The 19,845-nt window shown below is 35.4% G+C and overlaps 1 protein-coding gene across 18 annotated transcripts in view; it reads right to left on the reverse strand.

Annotated features, from left to right (window-relative positions):
• The window catches only part of LOC133518170 (voltage-dependent L-type calcium channel subunit beta-2), a 202,063-nt gene that overhangs the window by 9,936 nt on the left and 172,282 nt on the right, over positions 1-19,845 (reverse strand). For 13 of the 18 annotated variants that reach the window (XM_061851786.1, XM_061851785.1, XM_061851797.1 and 10 more), the window contains 4 exons: positions 9,537-9,653; positions 6,926-7,045; positions 2,236-2,422; positions 265-285 (listed from right to left, as the gene is read on the reverse strand). In XM_061851786.1, the coding sequence (XP_061707770.1) occupies positions 265-285; positions 2,236-2,422; positions 6,926-7,045; positions 9,537-9,653 (445 nt within the window). The remainder of the gene's footprint in view (positions 1-264; positions 286-2,235; positions 2,423-6,925; positions 7,046-9,536; positions 9,654-19,845) is intronic. The other 5 variants (XM_061851789.1, XM_061851788.1, XM_061851802.1 and 2 more) reach the window with 3 other exon arrangements.

Genomic DNA, 19,845 nt, shown 5'->3' on the forward strand with positions numbered 1-19,845 from the left:
AAAAAGACCACCAACACATAATTATTCGACGACGTTCAAAATACTGTAAGAAAATAAACGGTAAATAATTATATCAATCGATATCACACAGGTAAATAGAATGAGGATAGCACGCAAAAAAATAAAAAAATAATACTATAAACATTATTATTAAAGAAAACATAAATAAAAATAAGGATAATAAATAACAAGGCGAAATCAAGGGGGCTGGTGGAGAATTGGCAACATTTCCTGGTGTTCAGGTAATGGGTGAAGTGAGCTTACCTCGGTCGAAGGAAGTGGCATCTGAAAACATGGCAAGAGTGAGTGCTACGCTCGCCGCGTCACAAGACACCCAGGACCCGAGCGTGAAGACAAAGCCAACATTACTCAGTAGACTAGTAGTAGTAGAGGTTCGGTATTGATTTTATAAAGAAAGCAAAATAAAATAAATGTTTAACTAAGATGTATTACCCGTTTTTACAATATACTGAGTAATAATTAAGTACCTAAGTAAATAGGATTGTTTGCATATTAGCAAAATATGCAAACCGTAGAATTATGATTACCTAGAGAATAATCCTTATCAACTTCTCTCTTTTCCACTTCAATGGTAAAACAATAACTAAATAATTATTATGTACCATGGGTTACATTCGTTTTCACAAGAGGATGCATTTTACGTTGTTTAATTGCCACATTATCCACAATCAGGGTATAATAAACAGATTTTATTAACAAGTTGTTCATTGTCTTCAGCCGGGTCACTACGGGTGTCGTGTAAAGTGGCACACTCAGGAAATCCCCTCAATTTCCACCCGAGTCGTTATGGGTTGTGAGATGAAATGGTAGTACAAAGCAGTTATACATTCCATACATAAGTATTAATATTTATATAATTACAGGTCTATATATATAGGAAATTTTGATTCGCTACTGAACCACAAGTGACATTGGATATGTCTACTTAGACAGTAATAGGTACAGGGGTAATCTATATCGGAAAAGTGAATTAATACAATATTAATATAAATCTAAAGAATACTAAAGAACATATGATTTTGATACATCTAAAATTACAGAAGAAGAAATGCCACTTGCAATTTAGATTAAAGAATTGTCTTTAGTCAATATTCACAGAACAGCCAATTACATCGAATCACGACTACACATACACGATCGCCTAGCTTTTCTATTAGTAAGGTATTGTTACTTGCTAGTTTTGTTAAAGGAAGTGTATTAATAATCATCATAGACATAGATATTAGAAAAAGCCAGACGATCAGTTAAGAAGATACAAACAACTGCGTTGTACGTAACGCACCAGACAAAACTGAGCTGTGACAATTTCAAGAATATTCAGAGCATACAGTAAATTTGCTTCTGAATTCATTTTCAAAAAGTAAGTTAAATCTAGATTAGTCGTGTCTTGAATATATTTTTGTAAATGGATAGGTAATCACTGTAAGCAGTGAGAATATTTTCATTAGGTAAATTACTGTCACCAAAGTTCGCCAAAGCTAACTTCGCACCGATTTTTACGTAACAAAGTGTGGTGTTAAATATTGACTGGAGTCTGGAAGCAAATTCACCATATTCAATTTTAGTTAGTGCATGCTTGCTTGCAAGGTAGTAATACTACAATAGTATAGGGAGTTTGCCTTAGTCTCATATTGTCTGGTGCATGATAAAAACGGTCCGTGGACGGTCGAACCTCCTGCCGGAACCCCGTCGATAGTAACAGAACTATCAGTAATTTGCTCAAGTTTCTACAATATCATTCATTCCATTTATTTTTCTTCAATTTCATACCCAATTTACTCAATTGTTTTAGACATAATATCAGAAAACGAGTATTGTGTAGTAATCATATTTTTAAACTGTTTCGTGCAATAATACGTGATTTAAAGATTATTTAGTTATGTTGTTGTTATACTTTTACCGGCCATGTAAAACCCTATACAGTCCGTGAGTAAGTGAGTAACCTCGTTTTAAAGATCTTCGGGAGAAACATACAACCCGAATTTGAAAAATTCTTAAGCCTCATTTAAACGGTTTAGAATTTGCATGCAATATTCGATACTAGAATTTCTAACTACAGAGTACAATGAATTCAGTCGATCGAATAAACACCGCAATGTAACGAAATTCGTATGCAATTCTTGAACCGTCTTAATGGGGCTTTACAGACTCGAAACTTGAGCAAATTTCCAGGGAAACCGGCAGCCCCAGACCATCCAGCACCAGTGAACGTACCGGGCGTGGGAGGGGTGCTACCTCTGCTGGCGTCAGGCGCGAGGTTGGCGGCGGAGGCGGGGCGCGGATACCGCCCGCGGTGCAGGCCGGCGCGCACCGTCTCCAGCTTCACCGGCGACGGGATGAAGCCGATGTCGCAGCCCTCTTTCACGAGACGCCCGATCCACCAGTTGTTGTCGTACTTCTCCTGGAATTATAAAGTGGATTGCTGAGATTTTTTTTAAACCGACAGAATTTTTGACCCAATATTAGAAAATCGCAAAAGTCTTTATGAATAAGAATAAGAATAAGAATAAGAATATTTTATTTGCTTTAAACATTACCATACATAACATGCATGCATCATTACATAGGTGTTACAAAAGGCGGTAGGTTTCTATGTTTAACCATAGCTGGTATGCAAATATACACAAAAACTTAAAGCTATAATAATTAAAAATAAAATATGTACAATGTTAATAAATTGCAAGTGTTTGCCCATTATTATTTACAATTAAAGTTAATGTCTTACACAATTATTCACATAAATTATCATACGAATAATATATTATTTCAAATCAAGGTATTCGTTTATGCTATAGAAATTATTATTATTGAGCCATTGATATAATTTTACTTTAAACATTTCAATATTCATGTCCTTCATGTCAGCAGGCAATTTATTGTAAATTTCTATAGTCATAATCAAGCAGCTTTTTTTATGCTTTGCCAATCTTGGATGTGTATCGGGGATCAACCTATCCGGGTTTCGGCAGGCGCGTGGATGACTGTCACAGGCTTTCTTAAATATATGTTTATTTTTTTGAACAAACATACACACTTCGTAAATGTATAAAGAAGGAAGTGGTAGTAAACCTAGTTTTTTAAATAGAGGTTTGCAAGTTTCGTCTGACCGCATTCCGTGCATAGCCCGAATGCACTTTTTTTGTGCAATGAATGCTCTTTCTCGGTCAGTACTATTACCCCATATAATTAAACCGTAGCGTAGTACTGATTCTACATAAGCATGATAGCAGGAAATTGCAGTTTTTATATTAGTGACTTTACGGAGTTCTTTCAGAGCATACACATATTTATTAATCCGCTTTGCAATATTATCTAATTGTGGCTTCCAGTCAAGATTCTCATCTATTAATATACCCAGGAATTTGGTTTGATTAACTTGTTTTATACTTGAGATATTCAGGTTAATAATTAAGTTAGGATTTATTGATGTATTAAATTGAATATATTTGGATTTGTCCAAGTTGATTATTAAATTGTTAGAGTAGAGCCAATTTTTTACTTTATTAATCGTATTATTTATAACTCGTTCATGATCTGCAATTGTATAAATGTTTCTATCGGATGTTACAATGATTGAAATGTCGTCAGCGAACAATATACATCTGTGTTTAGTTATATCAGTGATGTCATTGATGTAGAGTAGGAACAGGATGGGACCCAAAACGCTTCCCTGTGGGACTCCGAATTTATTGTGTCTAAATGCCGATGAAAAACTAGCCATTTCGTTACTGTCATTGATTTTACTAATTTTTACGCATTGTTGCCTGTTTTCTAAGTATGATGAGATCCACTGTAGAGCAGGCCCTCGGATTCCAAGTGTCTCTAGTTTTGATAGTAACAGGTCGTGAGAAACAAAATCAAAGGCTTTAGACATATCAAAAAATAGCCCTGTCGTCAAATAATTACTGCTAAGACTCGGCAATATAGCTTTCAGCAATGAAAACACGGCTAGAGTAGTTGACTTTTTTTTTTGGAAGCCAAATTGCTCTTTTTTGATGATGCTGTATTTTTCACAGAAATCGAGAAGTCTTTTATACATGCATTTTTCGAAGATCTTTGATATGATGGGTATTAGCGTTATGGGGCGATAATTATTCACGTCATCTTTTCCCCCTTTTTTAAATAGAGGCCTGACCACAGAAATCTTAAGAGCTTCTGGGAAAGTTCCACACGAAAATGAAAGATTTATTAGGTGTGTTATGATGGAGACGGTTTCATTTACGCAAGTTTTTATTACATTTGTATTGATTCCATCATAACCTTCCGATTTCGTGTTATTCAGTGACAATATTTCATTTTTAACTTCATTTTCCGACATTGGCATCAAGAAAATAGAGTTGGATCTAGAGTTAATATTATTATTATACGTTTTCATTTTAATTTGACAATTTGGTAATTTGTGTATAGAGTCTACATAGTGATCGTTAAAGGCAGTGGCGATATCAACTGGATCTGTTATCACCATGTTATTTTGTATTACAGATTCTAATGTTTCTGGTGGTTTCGCGCTAGACATTTGATTTCTTATTACCAACCACGACGCTCTACATTTATTGGAACTCTTATTTATAAAATTAATATTAGCATTTTTTTTAGACTTGTTAATGCAGCGTTTTAATAACTTAGAGTATATAGTATACGAAATCCTGTCCCTTTCATTTTTGTCTTTATAATACTTAAATCTTATCTGGCGCTTAGTTTTACAGCTAACTTTTAACCCTTTAGTTATCCATTTTTGTTTGTTTTTGTTAATATTATTTACCTTCACACGTATATAAGGAAAACAAAGATTATAAAAGAGGCAATATAATTCGTGAAAATTATTGAATGCTATGTTAAGATCCGCCTCCTCGTAGATATCCGACCAAGTAAGACCTTGCAAACAATTTTTAAATTTATTTAAATTGTCAGTGCTGTAATCTCTCTTATAGGTAAAATAGTTAGTAGGCTTTGAGGCTGCCATACTGATCGGGAAACTTAGTAATTGTGCCGTGTCATGATCAGAGAGATGAAGTGGCAGCACGGTTGCTTTGGCGTTCGGTATGTTACTAAGTAGGTGGTCTATGCAAGAGGACTTTCGAGTTGGTACATTAATATGTAATGTTAAATTATAATTTTTGGAGAGATCTTCTAATTCAGTTACTATAGAGCTTTTTTTTAAAGTGTTAATATTAAAGTCACCAGCTATTACTATCCGCATTTTTGAGTTATATCTTTGCTCTAACTCGTAGAGCAGCACATCTAATTTATTTAAAAAAGTTCTAGGGTTTGACGAAGGAGTTCGATAAATACAAATAACCACAAGCTTATGTATAGGTAATTCTATGCCACAGACTTCAAATATCTGTTCTGTGGCCAAGTCTTTAATGAATGAAAGTTCCTTGCACGTTTGGTCTTTTTTTACTAAGATGCATGATCCACCTCTATGGCGCTCCCTACAAAACCCAGCCACAATGTTTTTCTTAAATCTGAATACTTAGTGAGCCAATTTACCACCGCCGCTATTTGTATTTGTATGTACAGGGATTTGACAAAGATTATCATTATATCAGCCTTTTATCGCCCACTGCTAAGCATAAGTTATATAGGATTTCTGAAAGGTATTTTATTTGTATTAATTCAAAAAGACAAAACGATCGTCATTGTGTGTCCTCTGAAATATTTTATATGAAGATGTAACATGCACAACATGAACTAAAGGAAATAAGTGAAGTAAAAACGGCACCCCCTAATTGGCCGGCGTTTTGTGGTCAGCTATTATCATCGGCCGGCACACTTAAATGCCATAACAATGGTCGCGGGTCAATCGATCCAATAACAAGCTTTCAGGTCCGATAGACAAAGGCATACTCAATATATACGTGCAATAGAATAATTTTCAAATAATAGAATAATGAATGCATCGTATTTCGTTATGTTTCAAAGTCTTGCTGGTGCCGTTATGTACAAGTCTTCGTTTGACTACCATTTCATATTTATCTGTTTCAGTTGCTTAAAGGATATCTGGAAGAGATCCCTTAAGGGGATAAGTTCGCTTTTGTACATATTTATTGTAATTTCTCCGTGTCATGTACTTGTTTTATGCAATAAAGTGTTTTACGTATACTACTGTTTACTTGTACAACATAGATAGATAGATTCTTTTCCTATTTCTTTGTTTTTAATCAGAATTTCATTGTTTTTTCTCAAATGAATAAATAACTAAACTAAACGCTACTTCAAGTTTCTTCCTGATCCTGATTCAGAGCTACGTCCCTATTAAAATTTCACGCAAAAACATGTCCAAATTAATAAAATCTGAACTTAATATTAATGCACAGTAGACTTGCTCAGCTCAGTGCGGTTTTTAGGAAAGGTACATCCTTTATTATTTTCCATAAATCTAAGTCTACGGGGAGATCAGAATATGCACAGGTATACCATACACGGCTAATTAGAAAGAAGTATCTCCCCACAATCTACCGAGCGGTGACCATTCGGTGATCTTTATATGGCCGAACCCTTATGTGAAATGTATTAAAATAAATATTTTGTAAGTAGGCCTCAAGGGTTTTTTCACAAGTCAATACAACATTTATGGTGACATCATATAGTGACATGAAAAATACATAACATTTAAATACAACAGAAAAACACCTGGGTAACAGTACCTACACTATAACAGATGTATGATGTAGTCTCTAAAGCTAAAATATACATTTGGAGATGTAAAAGTTCCCAATGCCAGAAAAAGAACTAATAATAAGATTTAAAGGCTCTCCAAGCATCAATAATGAAATTATATTAATATTAAATAAGAGTTCTGCGTCAGGACTGTTAAGCTAACAGTCTTATACACTCACTAGTATAGTACAGAATAAATAAATAGTACGTAGGTATTCAATAAGTATATAAATAAACATACCTTGATGTGCAAGAAATCCCGCACCTCAAAGGAGATGGCGCTGCCGTGGACGGGGGAGTCGTCGTCCACCGCGGCATCGTAAGACACGTTGGTACGCACGGCGAACGCGACCGGCTTCGACTGGAATTAGACAAGTTATCATAAGATTACGGCTTCTACTACAATCAACTTATATGATAATCAATAGGGGCGTTTCATCTATCAAAATTAAATAAAAGTATATTATTTATGTAGTTTTTACCATAAGAAATACGATTTCAATACTGTTTTATTTCTAAATTGAAATTGTACTTTTATTATCTGTATGTCACGTGACCGAAAACGCGCAACACCATTTCTTTCTCGTGACGTCAATAGTGACGCTATAGAGCAGAAACAAGTGTTAAATTTGTAACAACGGCGAAAAGTTTGCACTGCACATTGGACATTTCTTTGTTACTGCACTGCTATTATGACGTCACGACAATGGCGGCTGCCTTTTTAGTGCGAACATTTATTGTTTAAATTTTAAACAATTTTCTTTGCATACTCGTACAGCCACAGAACCAGTTAATTCTGTGCATATAATACTAATTGGCTATCGAAGCTAGATGAACATTTATTTATTTATTCACTATTAATTTTTGAAACAAGGTTTAACACAATAAACCACTATTGAAAACCTCTAGGGTCTATGTAATAGTTGACGAGATCGCGAGGACCGATCTGCGTTTGCTTAATACTATTATTTATTACATACTTAGTTATATTTTCCTGTCGAAGCTGTTGAATATCCATCGTTTAAATATCGACCTTCTATATGAGACAGTAGAATCAATTTACAACGACAGCTCTTACAGGGGATCAGTAAACTTAATTTAACTTTAAACATTAAATCTGTGTATAAATATACTCCAGTTTCGTTGGGAGGGTCACTGTCTACTACCGACTAGGCCAGGAAGCCGTTAGACAATAGGCCGGTCTCTGCATGCAAACAATATCGGTTGCCTAGCCTTGCATTAGATTCATTAATGTAACTTCAGTGAAGTTATGGCTAACCGTAACGGTAAAAAATTGCCAAGGAAATACACATGTACCTTACACTCAACACTGACGCGAGTACGCTGATTAACTATTTGGGAAACTCACTGGATGAATACAATAAGTAAAGTCTTTAAAAGTTCTGCTGGGTCACAAGTGGTTCAACTGAATTGACTCAATCAATCCATATTTTGTCTTAGCCTTTACAAATCTGGTACAATCAAGGAATCTTTGCTATTAGATATTATGTAGGTATGTTAGAAGGTGAACTAAAGCGATTTATTAAGGCGTATCGAAAGATGTCTGTCTAGACAGAATAAATCTAGCCAAGTTAGTAGATTTATCACCCAGAAACAGCAAATTTCATCTTTATAGTTTATGTCAACAAACGTTGGCAACACTTTTAATTTTTTTATCACTTTGTCCACCAATGTTTTTAAAGCACAACGATTCAACGAAAATATAGATAAGCCTTATCTCCTTACTATAAAATTTACGAAAGGTAATTCAACTATATATTTTGACGATGGTATTGTTATAGGCTGTATCAGAATGGCCAGAGAATGGTGTTGGCTTGGAGCCAATTACTTGAATCAATACCGGTCCAGCGGCGTGTTTGTGGAACGGCCAATTTGACCTTAATGGGCTGTGATCTGCTGGTTTACTCCTCGTTTTAGTTGAGAATCACACAGACAGTCAGTCTAGATCGCGAGCAAATGGTTCTATAATCTCAACAGATTACATTTCATAGTTATGTGATTGGTGGTCAAAAATTTTAGGTTCCAACATCGAATGTGTTGTATAGAGCTGAAAAAAATTGTTTTCGAATAAAATGCAAAACGTAGATGATTAAAAATTCTGTCAAGATCAATCTCATTATATCGTACACAGATAAGGTATTTTGCGATCTTACTCGTAATATAGATAGTAAGTTGACAATAAACATACTGATCCTTTTCTAATAGGGCCTGTTATGCAATGTTTCTTCCTAATTTTCGAAAGTGCTAAGTTACCAATTGCAACATCAAACCATTAGTCCAAGCAGAATTATGCACCAAGAGGAATAATGAACTCATCTATTTATGGCTGCCAGTGCCGACACCACTCCACTACCACTTCGCCACTTATCACTGGATTGTGTTTTATGAGACAAGGGGATTTAGACCTACGCAGTAAAATAAAGACAATGACAACTTCACCCACGAGCACCTCCGGAGCATTGCGTCTCACTATGTCAGACTACCGGACAGGTGGGCTCGAGAACTGCCCCAACAGCAACTAACAGGACAAAGTCCAGGCATGCCGCACACGCCAGCTTAGCTACCGCTCTTCTTCACTAAGACCCCGAAATCCGGCTCGCTCAAACGGTATCACCGGGATAGGGGTCGCATCAGGGTTGGATAACGGCCAGTAGTGGAAAGCTGGCAAACAACAGACGCCCAATTGTCCCCAAACTGACGAGAGAAACGTCCCCCCCACAGTGGTGGCGGTCGAACCGTGACAGCTATCAAAGCCGAAAGGCGGATAAAGCAGCTCATATTCTCCAAAGTGGAGGGTATCATCCCGTGGTGAAAGAAGGAGAGGCACATACCCGAGCCTTGTCGAGCTGGGAGAGAGCCTGCGCTTCCTTCTCTCGGCGCAGAGCCTCCTTGTCTTCGTCCAGCGACAGCTCCGACGAAGGTTGCGAATAGTTTGAATCCGCTGAGCCCTGGAATTGAGAAAGTTGACATTGAGATATATATATAGATATTACTATAACAAGTAAGATACCGAAAAACCACCCAACTATAGTACAGAAGTACTTCTATGGTCCACAAGTTCAACACAAAATTAAATTAAGTATCAATTCCACTCTTCTTTTTAGTGTTGGCTGGGATTTTTCTTTAATGAAAATGTTTTGTCGTAAAACTGCGGCATTCAAATAATTTTATAGTTACTTTTTTTAGCATTAGGAAAAAGGTAAACAATCTTGGCATGTATTTTTATTGAAAAACGCTTTATAAAAATCAGTAACTATTACTTATGAAAACAAAATAATTTAAATGATCGTGTATGATTTAGAATGGTTACATAATTTGCCGTGACTTATTTTTCAAAAGTGTTTTTCAACAAAAAAGCACGTCAAAATCGCGTACCTTCTTTCTAATGCTAAATAAACGGACTATCGCTCTGGACGAAGATGTACGACTTAGTTTTGGACCATAGTCTGGACTGTGGGTGGTTACTGTAATATTAAGTAGATACATTGGGGTACGTAAGTCCCCAGCTCAAACGTGACTGACGTGGTGACTATGTCTCGAACCCTCTTGTACAGTGAGGGGTGATACGTAAAATTAGTGATTTGATGTGATACCATGCAGAGACTTATTCCGACTGTAATTACAGGTTATAATATCACTACAGGTAACAGAATAAGCATCGACAACTTTGTGTTAAGAAAGGAAGGTGTCTTCCTAAAGCGATAGGAATAAATTGATTCACAAACATCAGTTCAATTCAGTGTCTTCTGTAGGATGACGCGAAGCAACATTTAAAAATAGATTTGAAGTCTGTTAAATAATTGTCGATCTTTTGTTTAGATATCAAATTATTTCTTGCTAATGTTGCACGTTTATGTACTTTATATCATAACTCAACTCACAACCTCCCAACATAAACCCAAAAGCATTCATCACTTTTGCTGCTAATTCGAATCATAACCTAAATCAATTTTACACTTTATTTACTCATGAATACAGTTTAAATTCGTTTAAACTGCACAGTTAAAGCAAAACCCACGTTAATCCGATTAAATGCTTTCCATAGCGAATAGAGGCGAGAGTCGCTTGAAAGTCGCGAGCACCGAAGTTCGTAAATTTCAGTCATCTGTCTCTTTTACTCTAATGAAGGCGTAACTAGAGTAATAGAGATAGTTGCCCGCAATTTGCGAACTTCGGTGTTCGCGGTAGGTCCTCAGTAGGCAACCTAGTCGACACGTGTTTAATAATTCGGCGCTGCGCGCGCCGCCCGCTGCAGTAATGCAGTTGCAGTAGGCGTGTTTACTAACAAGAGACAATTAGGTTGATTATATATATGTCTTTGCAACCGTAAACCTTAATGCAACGGGATAAATAATTAAGGACCAAGTGTTTTAATAGTTGGTGATAGTAAAAACAAAATTTCCTGGGGAAAGATTCAAGTCTTTATTCGTGACAGGGTCATAGACAGTAATAACGTTTATATTTCTCCTATAGATATAACCAAAGTTAAGGGGAACGTACCCATACTACGTGACCAGTTTAGTCATCAAAATAGGTCTGGTCACATTAGTAGGTTTTCATCCGACACGTAGTTAATAATTATCCTCTAAGGAAGTCTCGAGCATTCCGAGCTTTGGTCAAGGCAGCGTTTAGCGCGGAAGTCACAGGTAGCAACACTGATGCAAATCATTATTTTTTTAACTTTCGGTTTGCAAAAAATATTAAAAGTATTATAAAGTCATAGGTACGAGTATGAGTTAAACATATGCGAGTTACTACGTAAAAACGAGAAAGGGGAAGTGGTGTCTTCGCATATACTACGGGCAGTCACTGAGAGGAGGGGGGGGGGGGGGTAAAAATTATAAAAAACTATGATCCCTAAGGGTTAGAGTCTAATTTTACATCTCCTTCAGTTTATAATGAATATACGTTCAAAAGTAATGAAAGGATCATTTTGGAAGAAATTTGTATTTTGTATTCAAAAGTGTTCCGTTTTGATTGCTCGAATATATTAGCTCAATTTAATTAATGCTTAAGCGGAGACCCACCGCCTACACACGGACGTGTTGATGCTTCATCGAAGTCTAGATTCGCTTATTAATTTAGTCTGGGACTAATTTAATCTTAAAGTAACGCTGTGACTCCCACGGGCGAGCACTAGATTTAGTTTAAAGGCTTCATTCGACACCCACACTTACCTAAACTAACCTAAAATTGCATTTATTTGTTACGAGTAATGCAGTTTTAGTAAGTAGGTTTAGTAGGCATTTTAATTATTGATTTATTCTCCATTTGAATCAACACTTTAAAATAACATCACATCAAAGTTTTTCGAGGGGGACTAATAAATTACACTGATTATTTTATATACATCCGCATTTTTACTCACGTTATTAAAAACATTAAGTTAACATTGCTTATACATTTAATGAAAGTATATGTAATCAAGCATATTTATGTTATTATTATTAATAAACCCTGCATGCCTGCGTGAAATAAGTAGCATATGTCATGACGATAGGAGCTTAGCTCAGCGTAGCGTAGTCATCTCTCTATCGCTCTTCCCTATTAGTGTGACAGTGACAGTTGCGCTTCGTTCGCTACAGAGCGTAACAAACGATATTGGCAGGTTGACTACGCATTCAGACCTGCTACGAGCTATGGCGTAGCGCTAATAAAGGAGTGAAGTGCGAAGTGAATAATGAAAACTTACATAATAATTTACAATATGTATTTATTTACATAACATATAAATACATATTGCAAGACAATCTTATATGACTCTATCTAGTCTCATCTACAAGGTGCCCGTGAGCATTGCGAGAGATTTTAATGGTACATTCCTGATGGCAACAGAAGCAAAAAATGTTATATGACTTTTTGAGAAATTCGACAATTTTTTTTCCCCTTTTTTTGAACACTCCTGTACATAAAACGTATTTTTTATTGATAAACACATTACCTAAAATTAACTAAAAAGTATTCTTTTATTTAGGGGTAGCCTCTCGAATACATTTTTTTAATTTTTCGATGTCAATAAATAGGTACTTATGTCCAGACTAGACCTCAAAGTGGCAATACCGCAGTCAAAAATGTGTTTTGTACCGACTTATGGCGAAAGAATGATTTCGAAAAACATCTAATTATCTCTGAAACTAGGCCTAATCCAGAAAATTTTATATGACATTTTAGTTTCTAAATATTACCAGGAATGCTTAGTTAAAATGTCTCGCAAGCTAAGTTATACTTAGTCGAACGCTATGTGGTAGGGAAGATGCTTCGTAGAAGTAAAACAATAATGTGAGGTGACAAATGGTGGATAGCTATACTCGTACTCGTAGATAGATAAGAAACTCGTTTCTGTGAGCAACGCGTTCACTGGGACTTTCAGTCTCAAAAGCAATAACCAACAAAATTTCTAACTAATCCCTGGAAATATGGTTGACCAGCGCAAAGCCTACATGTTATTATGCCATTACTATTAAAAACTCTAGAGCCATCTCTTTATTTAGAGAACCAAATACCTTGGAGGCTTATGTGCCGTAAATACAGATAGAACTAAGAGCATAGTAAAAAATCTGACATAATAAAAATTTCGATGGTAAAAATATACATCATGTCATTCACAACGAGTACGTATAAAGTACTTTTAGCCACATATTTGGCTATTTAACTAATGTTAGTTTTTATTCATAACCTATGCGACACTAGCAAAAAAATTGAGAGGTCAAAATGGAAATAATGCAAAAAAACAAGCTAAGCTGAGATATCTACATTTTTTTTTCTTTGACATCCACAGTACGAGTAAAAGAAAAACGTAACGATTTCTGCATTTCGCCGCGTATAATTCTTGAATTTAGAAAGAGTAGAATGAATGAACGATGAATGAATAAATAAATTACACGCAGATCAAAATAGTAAGAAGATGAGCATTCCAAATTTAAAATGCTGAATTACTGACTGATTCCTTGTCTATCATCTAGCTACACATACGTCAAAACTTGCCAGGACAAATCCAGTTTTGATTTGTCAAAATAAAGATTCAAAATACAATGGAATGGTAGACCTGCCGGCTAGAGTCTATGGGTAAATGAGTGTTTATAGGCCTCTGGCCAGCTATAGGTACATTAGTGTTTTTTTATGTATGTGGCCAATAGAAATAATTCGCGAAAAGCGTTAAAAGGTGCTTACCAATATTTTGTAGTTGGTCATTGGGTGCGGGTGCAGGCTGCATGCAACGTTCACGGACAGTCAGACGAACATGCCGAAATGTTATTTGTTATGTAGCGGACAGTGGGAAGTAACTGTGTGGTTCATACATCAGTAGATCAGTACAGGTAAACGGGTGCATCAACTTATTCTGGTCAGTTGCTATTTTTACGTTCTGTTAAGCTCGTTACAGACGTAGCATATATTAATGTACCAAAATATATATTATAGCAAGACATCTTACGGTATATTTTACGTACTAGCTGACAGAGTCCACACACGCAGCTATAATGTATATGGTATGCTATAAATATATTATATTATAGCTTGGTATATTACGATATAAATTTAAAAGTGGAAAAATTACTGTCTTGGGTGAGACTTGAACTCACGGCCTCTGGATAGATACTTCAGCGCTCTGCCATCTGAGCCACCAAGACCTCATTCATAGGCAGCAAATTTTCCGCCATATGAGTCTAGTCATAGTGAGTTCAAGTCTCACCCAAGACAGTAATTTTTCCACTTTTAAATATATTCTAAGCTTAATAGTATCGTTCGCAGACATTTCTGCTTGTTAAAAATTAATTTAATTACGATATTGTTTTGAACATTTCTTTCTTTTTCTCACGTGACTGTGTAACCGATATACAGGGTGATTCATGAGACGTGAGCAGGCCTAAGCCTACACAATCAGTAAATGTTAATGAATCGTTCACCATCATATTTAAGTAAAACAATCACGCTTTTTATCTGTTATTTAACTTTTTGTTAAGGACCAATTTGATTATCTACAATCATGGACACCCTACAACACTTAATTAACAAAGATAATCTTTTCTTTAACCGTTATGACAGCACTTTGATTATGAAGAAAATAAAATGTCACACTTAAGTGAGATACGATTTTATAAAAGTAACCACACTCTTCGATGACATTCAATATGTCACTTTATTATGGATAAAACAAAAAGGGTGACCATAAATATCGTAAATAAAATAAAACTTTTTTTTTGAACAGTAAAAATTAAATTAACGTTAATATCACAAATACTGGTACGAAACAGTTGCTGATAATTTACTGAATATGCAGGCTTGATCCTGCTCACGTCTACTGAATCATCCTATATATCTCTATCTTTAGGAAAGCATGGAGTTTTATGATGGGAAAACTATATATTTTGATATCTTTGTCGCGTGTGCTGCTTAGCTATAATTAGTTATGTATCTTACGGTATATTAATATGTTATAGCTACGTCTGTGATAGGCTTGATTTTAAAGTCCTAATCATGCATTTTTGTGGTAGTTATTTATATCCCTTTCAAGCAAGCATGTTGAACGTGTTATAAAAAAAAACTGAGAAACCCACGCACTATTGTCCCTTGGCTACCGGAACAGAATTACGACATGAAATAGTTAATCCACCCAATTTATACTTTGATGTTTACAATTCGATATATTTGTATGTATATGGTATGTGTGCATTTACTTAACCACTCACTTGCTTCATATTTTTCAGTGACTTCTATTATTATAATAAAATATGGGTGACAGTTGGCAACTACAGCTACCAAAAGTACGTAAGTGGTTAAAATACGTCATCATACGTCGTAATAGGTAATAGAACTAGATATTTAATATTTTGAATTTGCTTGGAATTTCGTTAAAGGTATATTTTGTATAAGATAATATGTCATAGTAAGCTGAATAAGTTGCATGCTTATGCATGGTCAGTAACCTGATTTAAATGACCACCATGGAAACTGTCTAATAAGCGTTGTAAATAAAAAAGAAGACTAGAAAGTAAACAAGATAATTTTAATCTTAGCAGAATCTTATATAGGCACTTAACTTTAATTATTCAAGTAGGAAAAGTAGTTAATGTCTAAAAGAGTTAGTGTAAGATATATGAGGGCATGATTTCAAAATAGAATTTAATAATGTAAAAATTATCACAGTGTATCTAGGTAAAATAGAAATATAAAATAAATAAAAACTACTTAACTACACAAATGAAACTAAACTCGATCTACCGCGCTTACCTCAGCTACAGCTCAACACGAAATAAAATAAAATAAAGAAACAAAATAAAAGAACATCGACGAATTAGTCAAATCAACGAGTTTTTTAATTTGTCTATATATCCGGGCAGCCTTAGGCCCGAGCTCGCAGGTTTGACTGGCGGCTCCGGCGGCGGCAGCGCGGCGGGCCGGCGGGTCGAAGTGTGACGTCACCGCCCCCACCCCCTGAATATTTTACGCCCAAAAACGGCCCAGCGCTATTTTTCGGTGACATTCGTGCGGCTATTCCGTTGTATTTTGTTGTGAATGCAAGTTTTTGCCGCTTTGCGGATGTTTGGCGTCGCGTTGGTTTGGAAAAGCTTTGCTTTCGATTTTATAATGCGTGACGTTAAACGTATTTTAAGCCTTGTTCATACAAAATAGAAGCCCCTGCTCTATAGCTCTGGTTTTCAAATAGACTTACATTTTTTTAATCATGACTTTCGTATTCGTAGCGTTATCGATACTTATAACGATTATGTATACGCAGTTCTTGGGTCTATTTTCGTAACGTCAGAATTTTAGTTATTTTAGGTAATTACTGGACAATAGTGTATTTTTTTTACTCAAGTAGGCGTATGCCAGATATAGGTATATGGCGCATTTTCTCGCAAATATCTTGATATGCTCTTATTTGCCTTAGATAATCCATAAGTATTACTAAATATTGCGTCACGTATTCCCAACCTGGCACTGAATCATTTGGAAAAACATTCAAAAATCAATGAGTATAATGTTTCGTAACATTTTACAACATTTAAGCAAAGATTTAAACAAAAAACATAGGTATACAGTTAGCAAACAGTGTTTAAAACACACTCCATGTTATCGGTACAATTCTACTTCTGGAAAGTCACCAAACCGCACTATGGCAATCCTTATTGACAGTACTAGAGTGCAACTGCATAATTGACGTCACCGGAATGACGCAAAAAGAGCCTCCATTAATTATAGCCTGACTTGTGACCTGTTTGCTAAAGAAGCCAAGCCATGCACCAGTTCGGCATTTAAAATTGACGTTAGGTTTATTTAGTTCAATATTCTTGTAAGGCCAACGGTCCGTTAAGTTCGATGAAATATAAATCATGTCTCATCGGAATAGAGTTGCATTTGTTTTGTATCCTTAAATCTTCATCCAACTTTCATAGGTTTTAAAAAAATGGTCGACTTTTATATTTTCCATATAAAAAATGTAGCAAGCAATGTCTCACTCTTTGCTTTAACTCAAAACGTTTAATTCCATTTAATGACGCGGCAAATTTTGGATTTTTTGGCCTTAGAGACTAGGCTAGGAGGTATACTTAGTTAAAAATGTTATTTGAATTTTAATTTTAAAATAAAAGTTATAACACCCATGGAGAATGGTTAACAGAAAATTAGGATTTATAGCCTTATAATTACTGTGTATGACCTAATTATTCTTCTTCGTAAAATCTAAAATATCTTTTCACGACGGCACTATTAAGGCACTAAAGAGCAAACTTATTGAGCACAAACGCATAACAATGAAGTATACAAATTATACATTGTAGATGTTATACAACCAAACCAAAATAAATAAAAAACCGGTCAAGAGCGAGTTCGTTTTACTCGCGCACCGAGGGTTCCGTACAAATTTTGAATTATCTCGTGTTTATAAAGGCGAAAGACTTGAACAGAAGTATAGGTACTTCCAGGGGTTCCCAATCTTTTTCAACATGCGGCGCAGTTACAAGTGTAGTATTTTGCAACGGCGCCCTTGTAAATTTAAAATCACGGTCGAAAAAGAGTGACACGACGCTATATTATTTACCGATGCGAGCGCTCAAATAGGTACCCGCGAATATTTGTGGTTTCGGATAATGATAGAACTCACGGCGCCCCTCTTTACTTTCTACGGGGCACCAGGGCGCCGCGGCGCACACTTTGGGAACTCCTGACCTATACTAAGTATAATCGTGTACAGCGCCATCTATCTGCAAATTGTCTAACTAATTTGCGCGATTTAATGCACGGGTGGTGGTTTTTCGAAGATAATTCTCTATCATGTGAACCGATTTCAAAAATTGATCAACATATCTCTCTCCCATAGAAATTTCAGGTGTACCTAATAAATACAGGGTAAAGTTGGTTAAATTGCAAACTGAAACCAAGATAGAGGTCTAACTATATTTTTCATGTAAAATTTATAGTAATGATATTAAATTAGTATGCAAAAATTCACAATTTTTCGTCGGTAAGCTTCGGAGATAAAGAGAGGGAACGCTATTTTTTTCACATTTTCTTTCATATCTACATCTTTTTTTCTGAATGATAAAAATGTTTTGGAATGGTCAATTTGAACTCTTTCAAATGATACCCCATTTGACCTAGTCACTAGACTTTGAAATTTTGCCCCCTCTTCATATTGGGCATTTTCCATATTTAATAAATAAAAAAATAATACTTTTAATGTGTCTGGGTTAGCGTTGTTCATAACTATCCCAAATTTCAGATTGATAGCTTAAGTGGTTCTCGAAATATTTAGCGATGTGACAGACAGACAGATGGACGGACGGACGGACAGAGTCGCACCATAAGGGTTTTTTTGTACCTTTTTGGTACGGAACCCTGAAAAGAGTAACTAAGGAACCAGGTAGATAGAGGACAGACAAACCAAATACCAATAAAACATGTGCATGGGTGCTGTGAGAGACGAGAGCAATGAGCCCTTTAAATTTTCGACATTCTCGTAGTTACATAATGTGGTAATTTACGCACTAGTTCGGAAAAGTCGCACCATATGCAGTATATACCATATGCGGCATTTACGGTACTGTAAAATGTAGTTACACAGTTATTTCTGATACAGTTCACTTTTAAAAACGGAAAGCTATATAGTTCACGCGCACTTGGCCGCATAGTTCTGTCGACCCAAGTTCATTGAGTTGAGACGTAAACAAGAGCGCATGCGCGGACAAGAAGATACACAATACAAACGTAAACGGGTCTAAATTGGTAGACTTTATCACGTAGAAATAAGGCTTAGGAATAGTCAGTTAAAGGTGTTGATGCTGGGATCTAATGGCAGAATACTGCAGTTCACCTCATGCGTTCAGACAGTTCTCGCCATCAACATAGTCAGGTTTACCCCACTGTTCGACATAGAACTCCCTCCAATTATATTTTCCAAGCCTATTGAGAGACGGTTTCACCGACTTCAATAATTCAAAAGGCGGTTTTCAACTGATTTGTATGATTTTGAAATATTTGTTATTTTTTAACTTGCCCTGTTAGTATGTATGGGACAAATCTTGCAAGTTAAATTTGACCCACTTGAAAATTTGCATACATTTTTTTTTTTTTTTTTTTTCTTTTATTAAGAAACAAACGGTCGTTTACAATATGCGGTATTATTAACTATTGCATTTTAAAGCTAGACCTACGGTTTCCTTAATTAAATATAAGAGTGCTAGATTTTAAACAGTTTTTTTTTTTTGCTACATAGCATCTGAGTTTTATATATGTATATATAGTTACTGAACAATTATAATAAATTCTAAGCTTACTTAAATACCTGCAGAGTTAAGTACTACAATTATATACGCCATACACTATTGTGCCATTCACTATATAGGTATATATTTGATACAGGTATTATATTTAAGTATATAAAATAAAATCAATACCTAATTATTATTTTTTTCACAAACAAATGCTTTCTTTAAAGATACTATATTACAATGAAAAACATCAATATTAGAAAGATTTACGCATTCATTATAAAGTCTACAAGCACGCCTTATAAACATATTTCGTGCATAACAAGTTCTGCTAAATGGGACAGCAAATAATTCCTTTTTGCGACATTTACGCTGACGCGCACGAGGGACTTTAATATTTATTTGTTGAAGTAGTGAGGGAATCTCCAATTTA

This window comes from Cydia pomonella, chromosome 5, assembly GCF_033807575.1.
Source record: "Cydia pomonella isolate Wapato2018A chromosome 5, ilCydPomo1, whole genome shotgun sequence".
Classification (NCBI taxonomy): domain Eukaryota; kingdom Metazoa; phylum Arthropoda; class Insecta; order Lepidoptera; family Tortricidae; genus Cydia; species Cydia pomonella.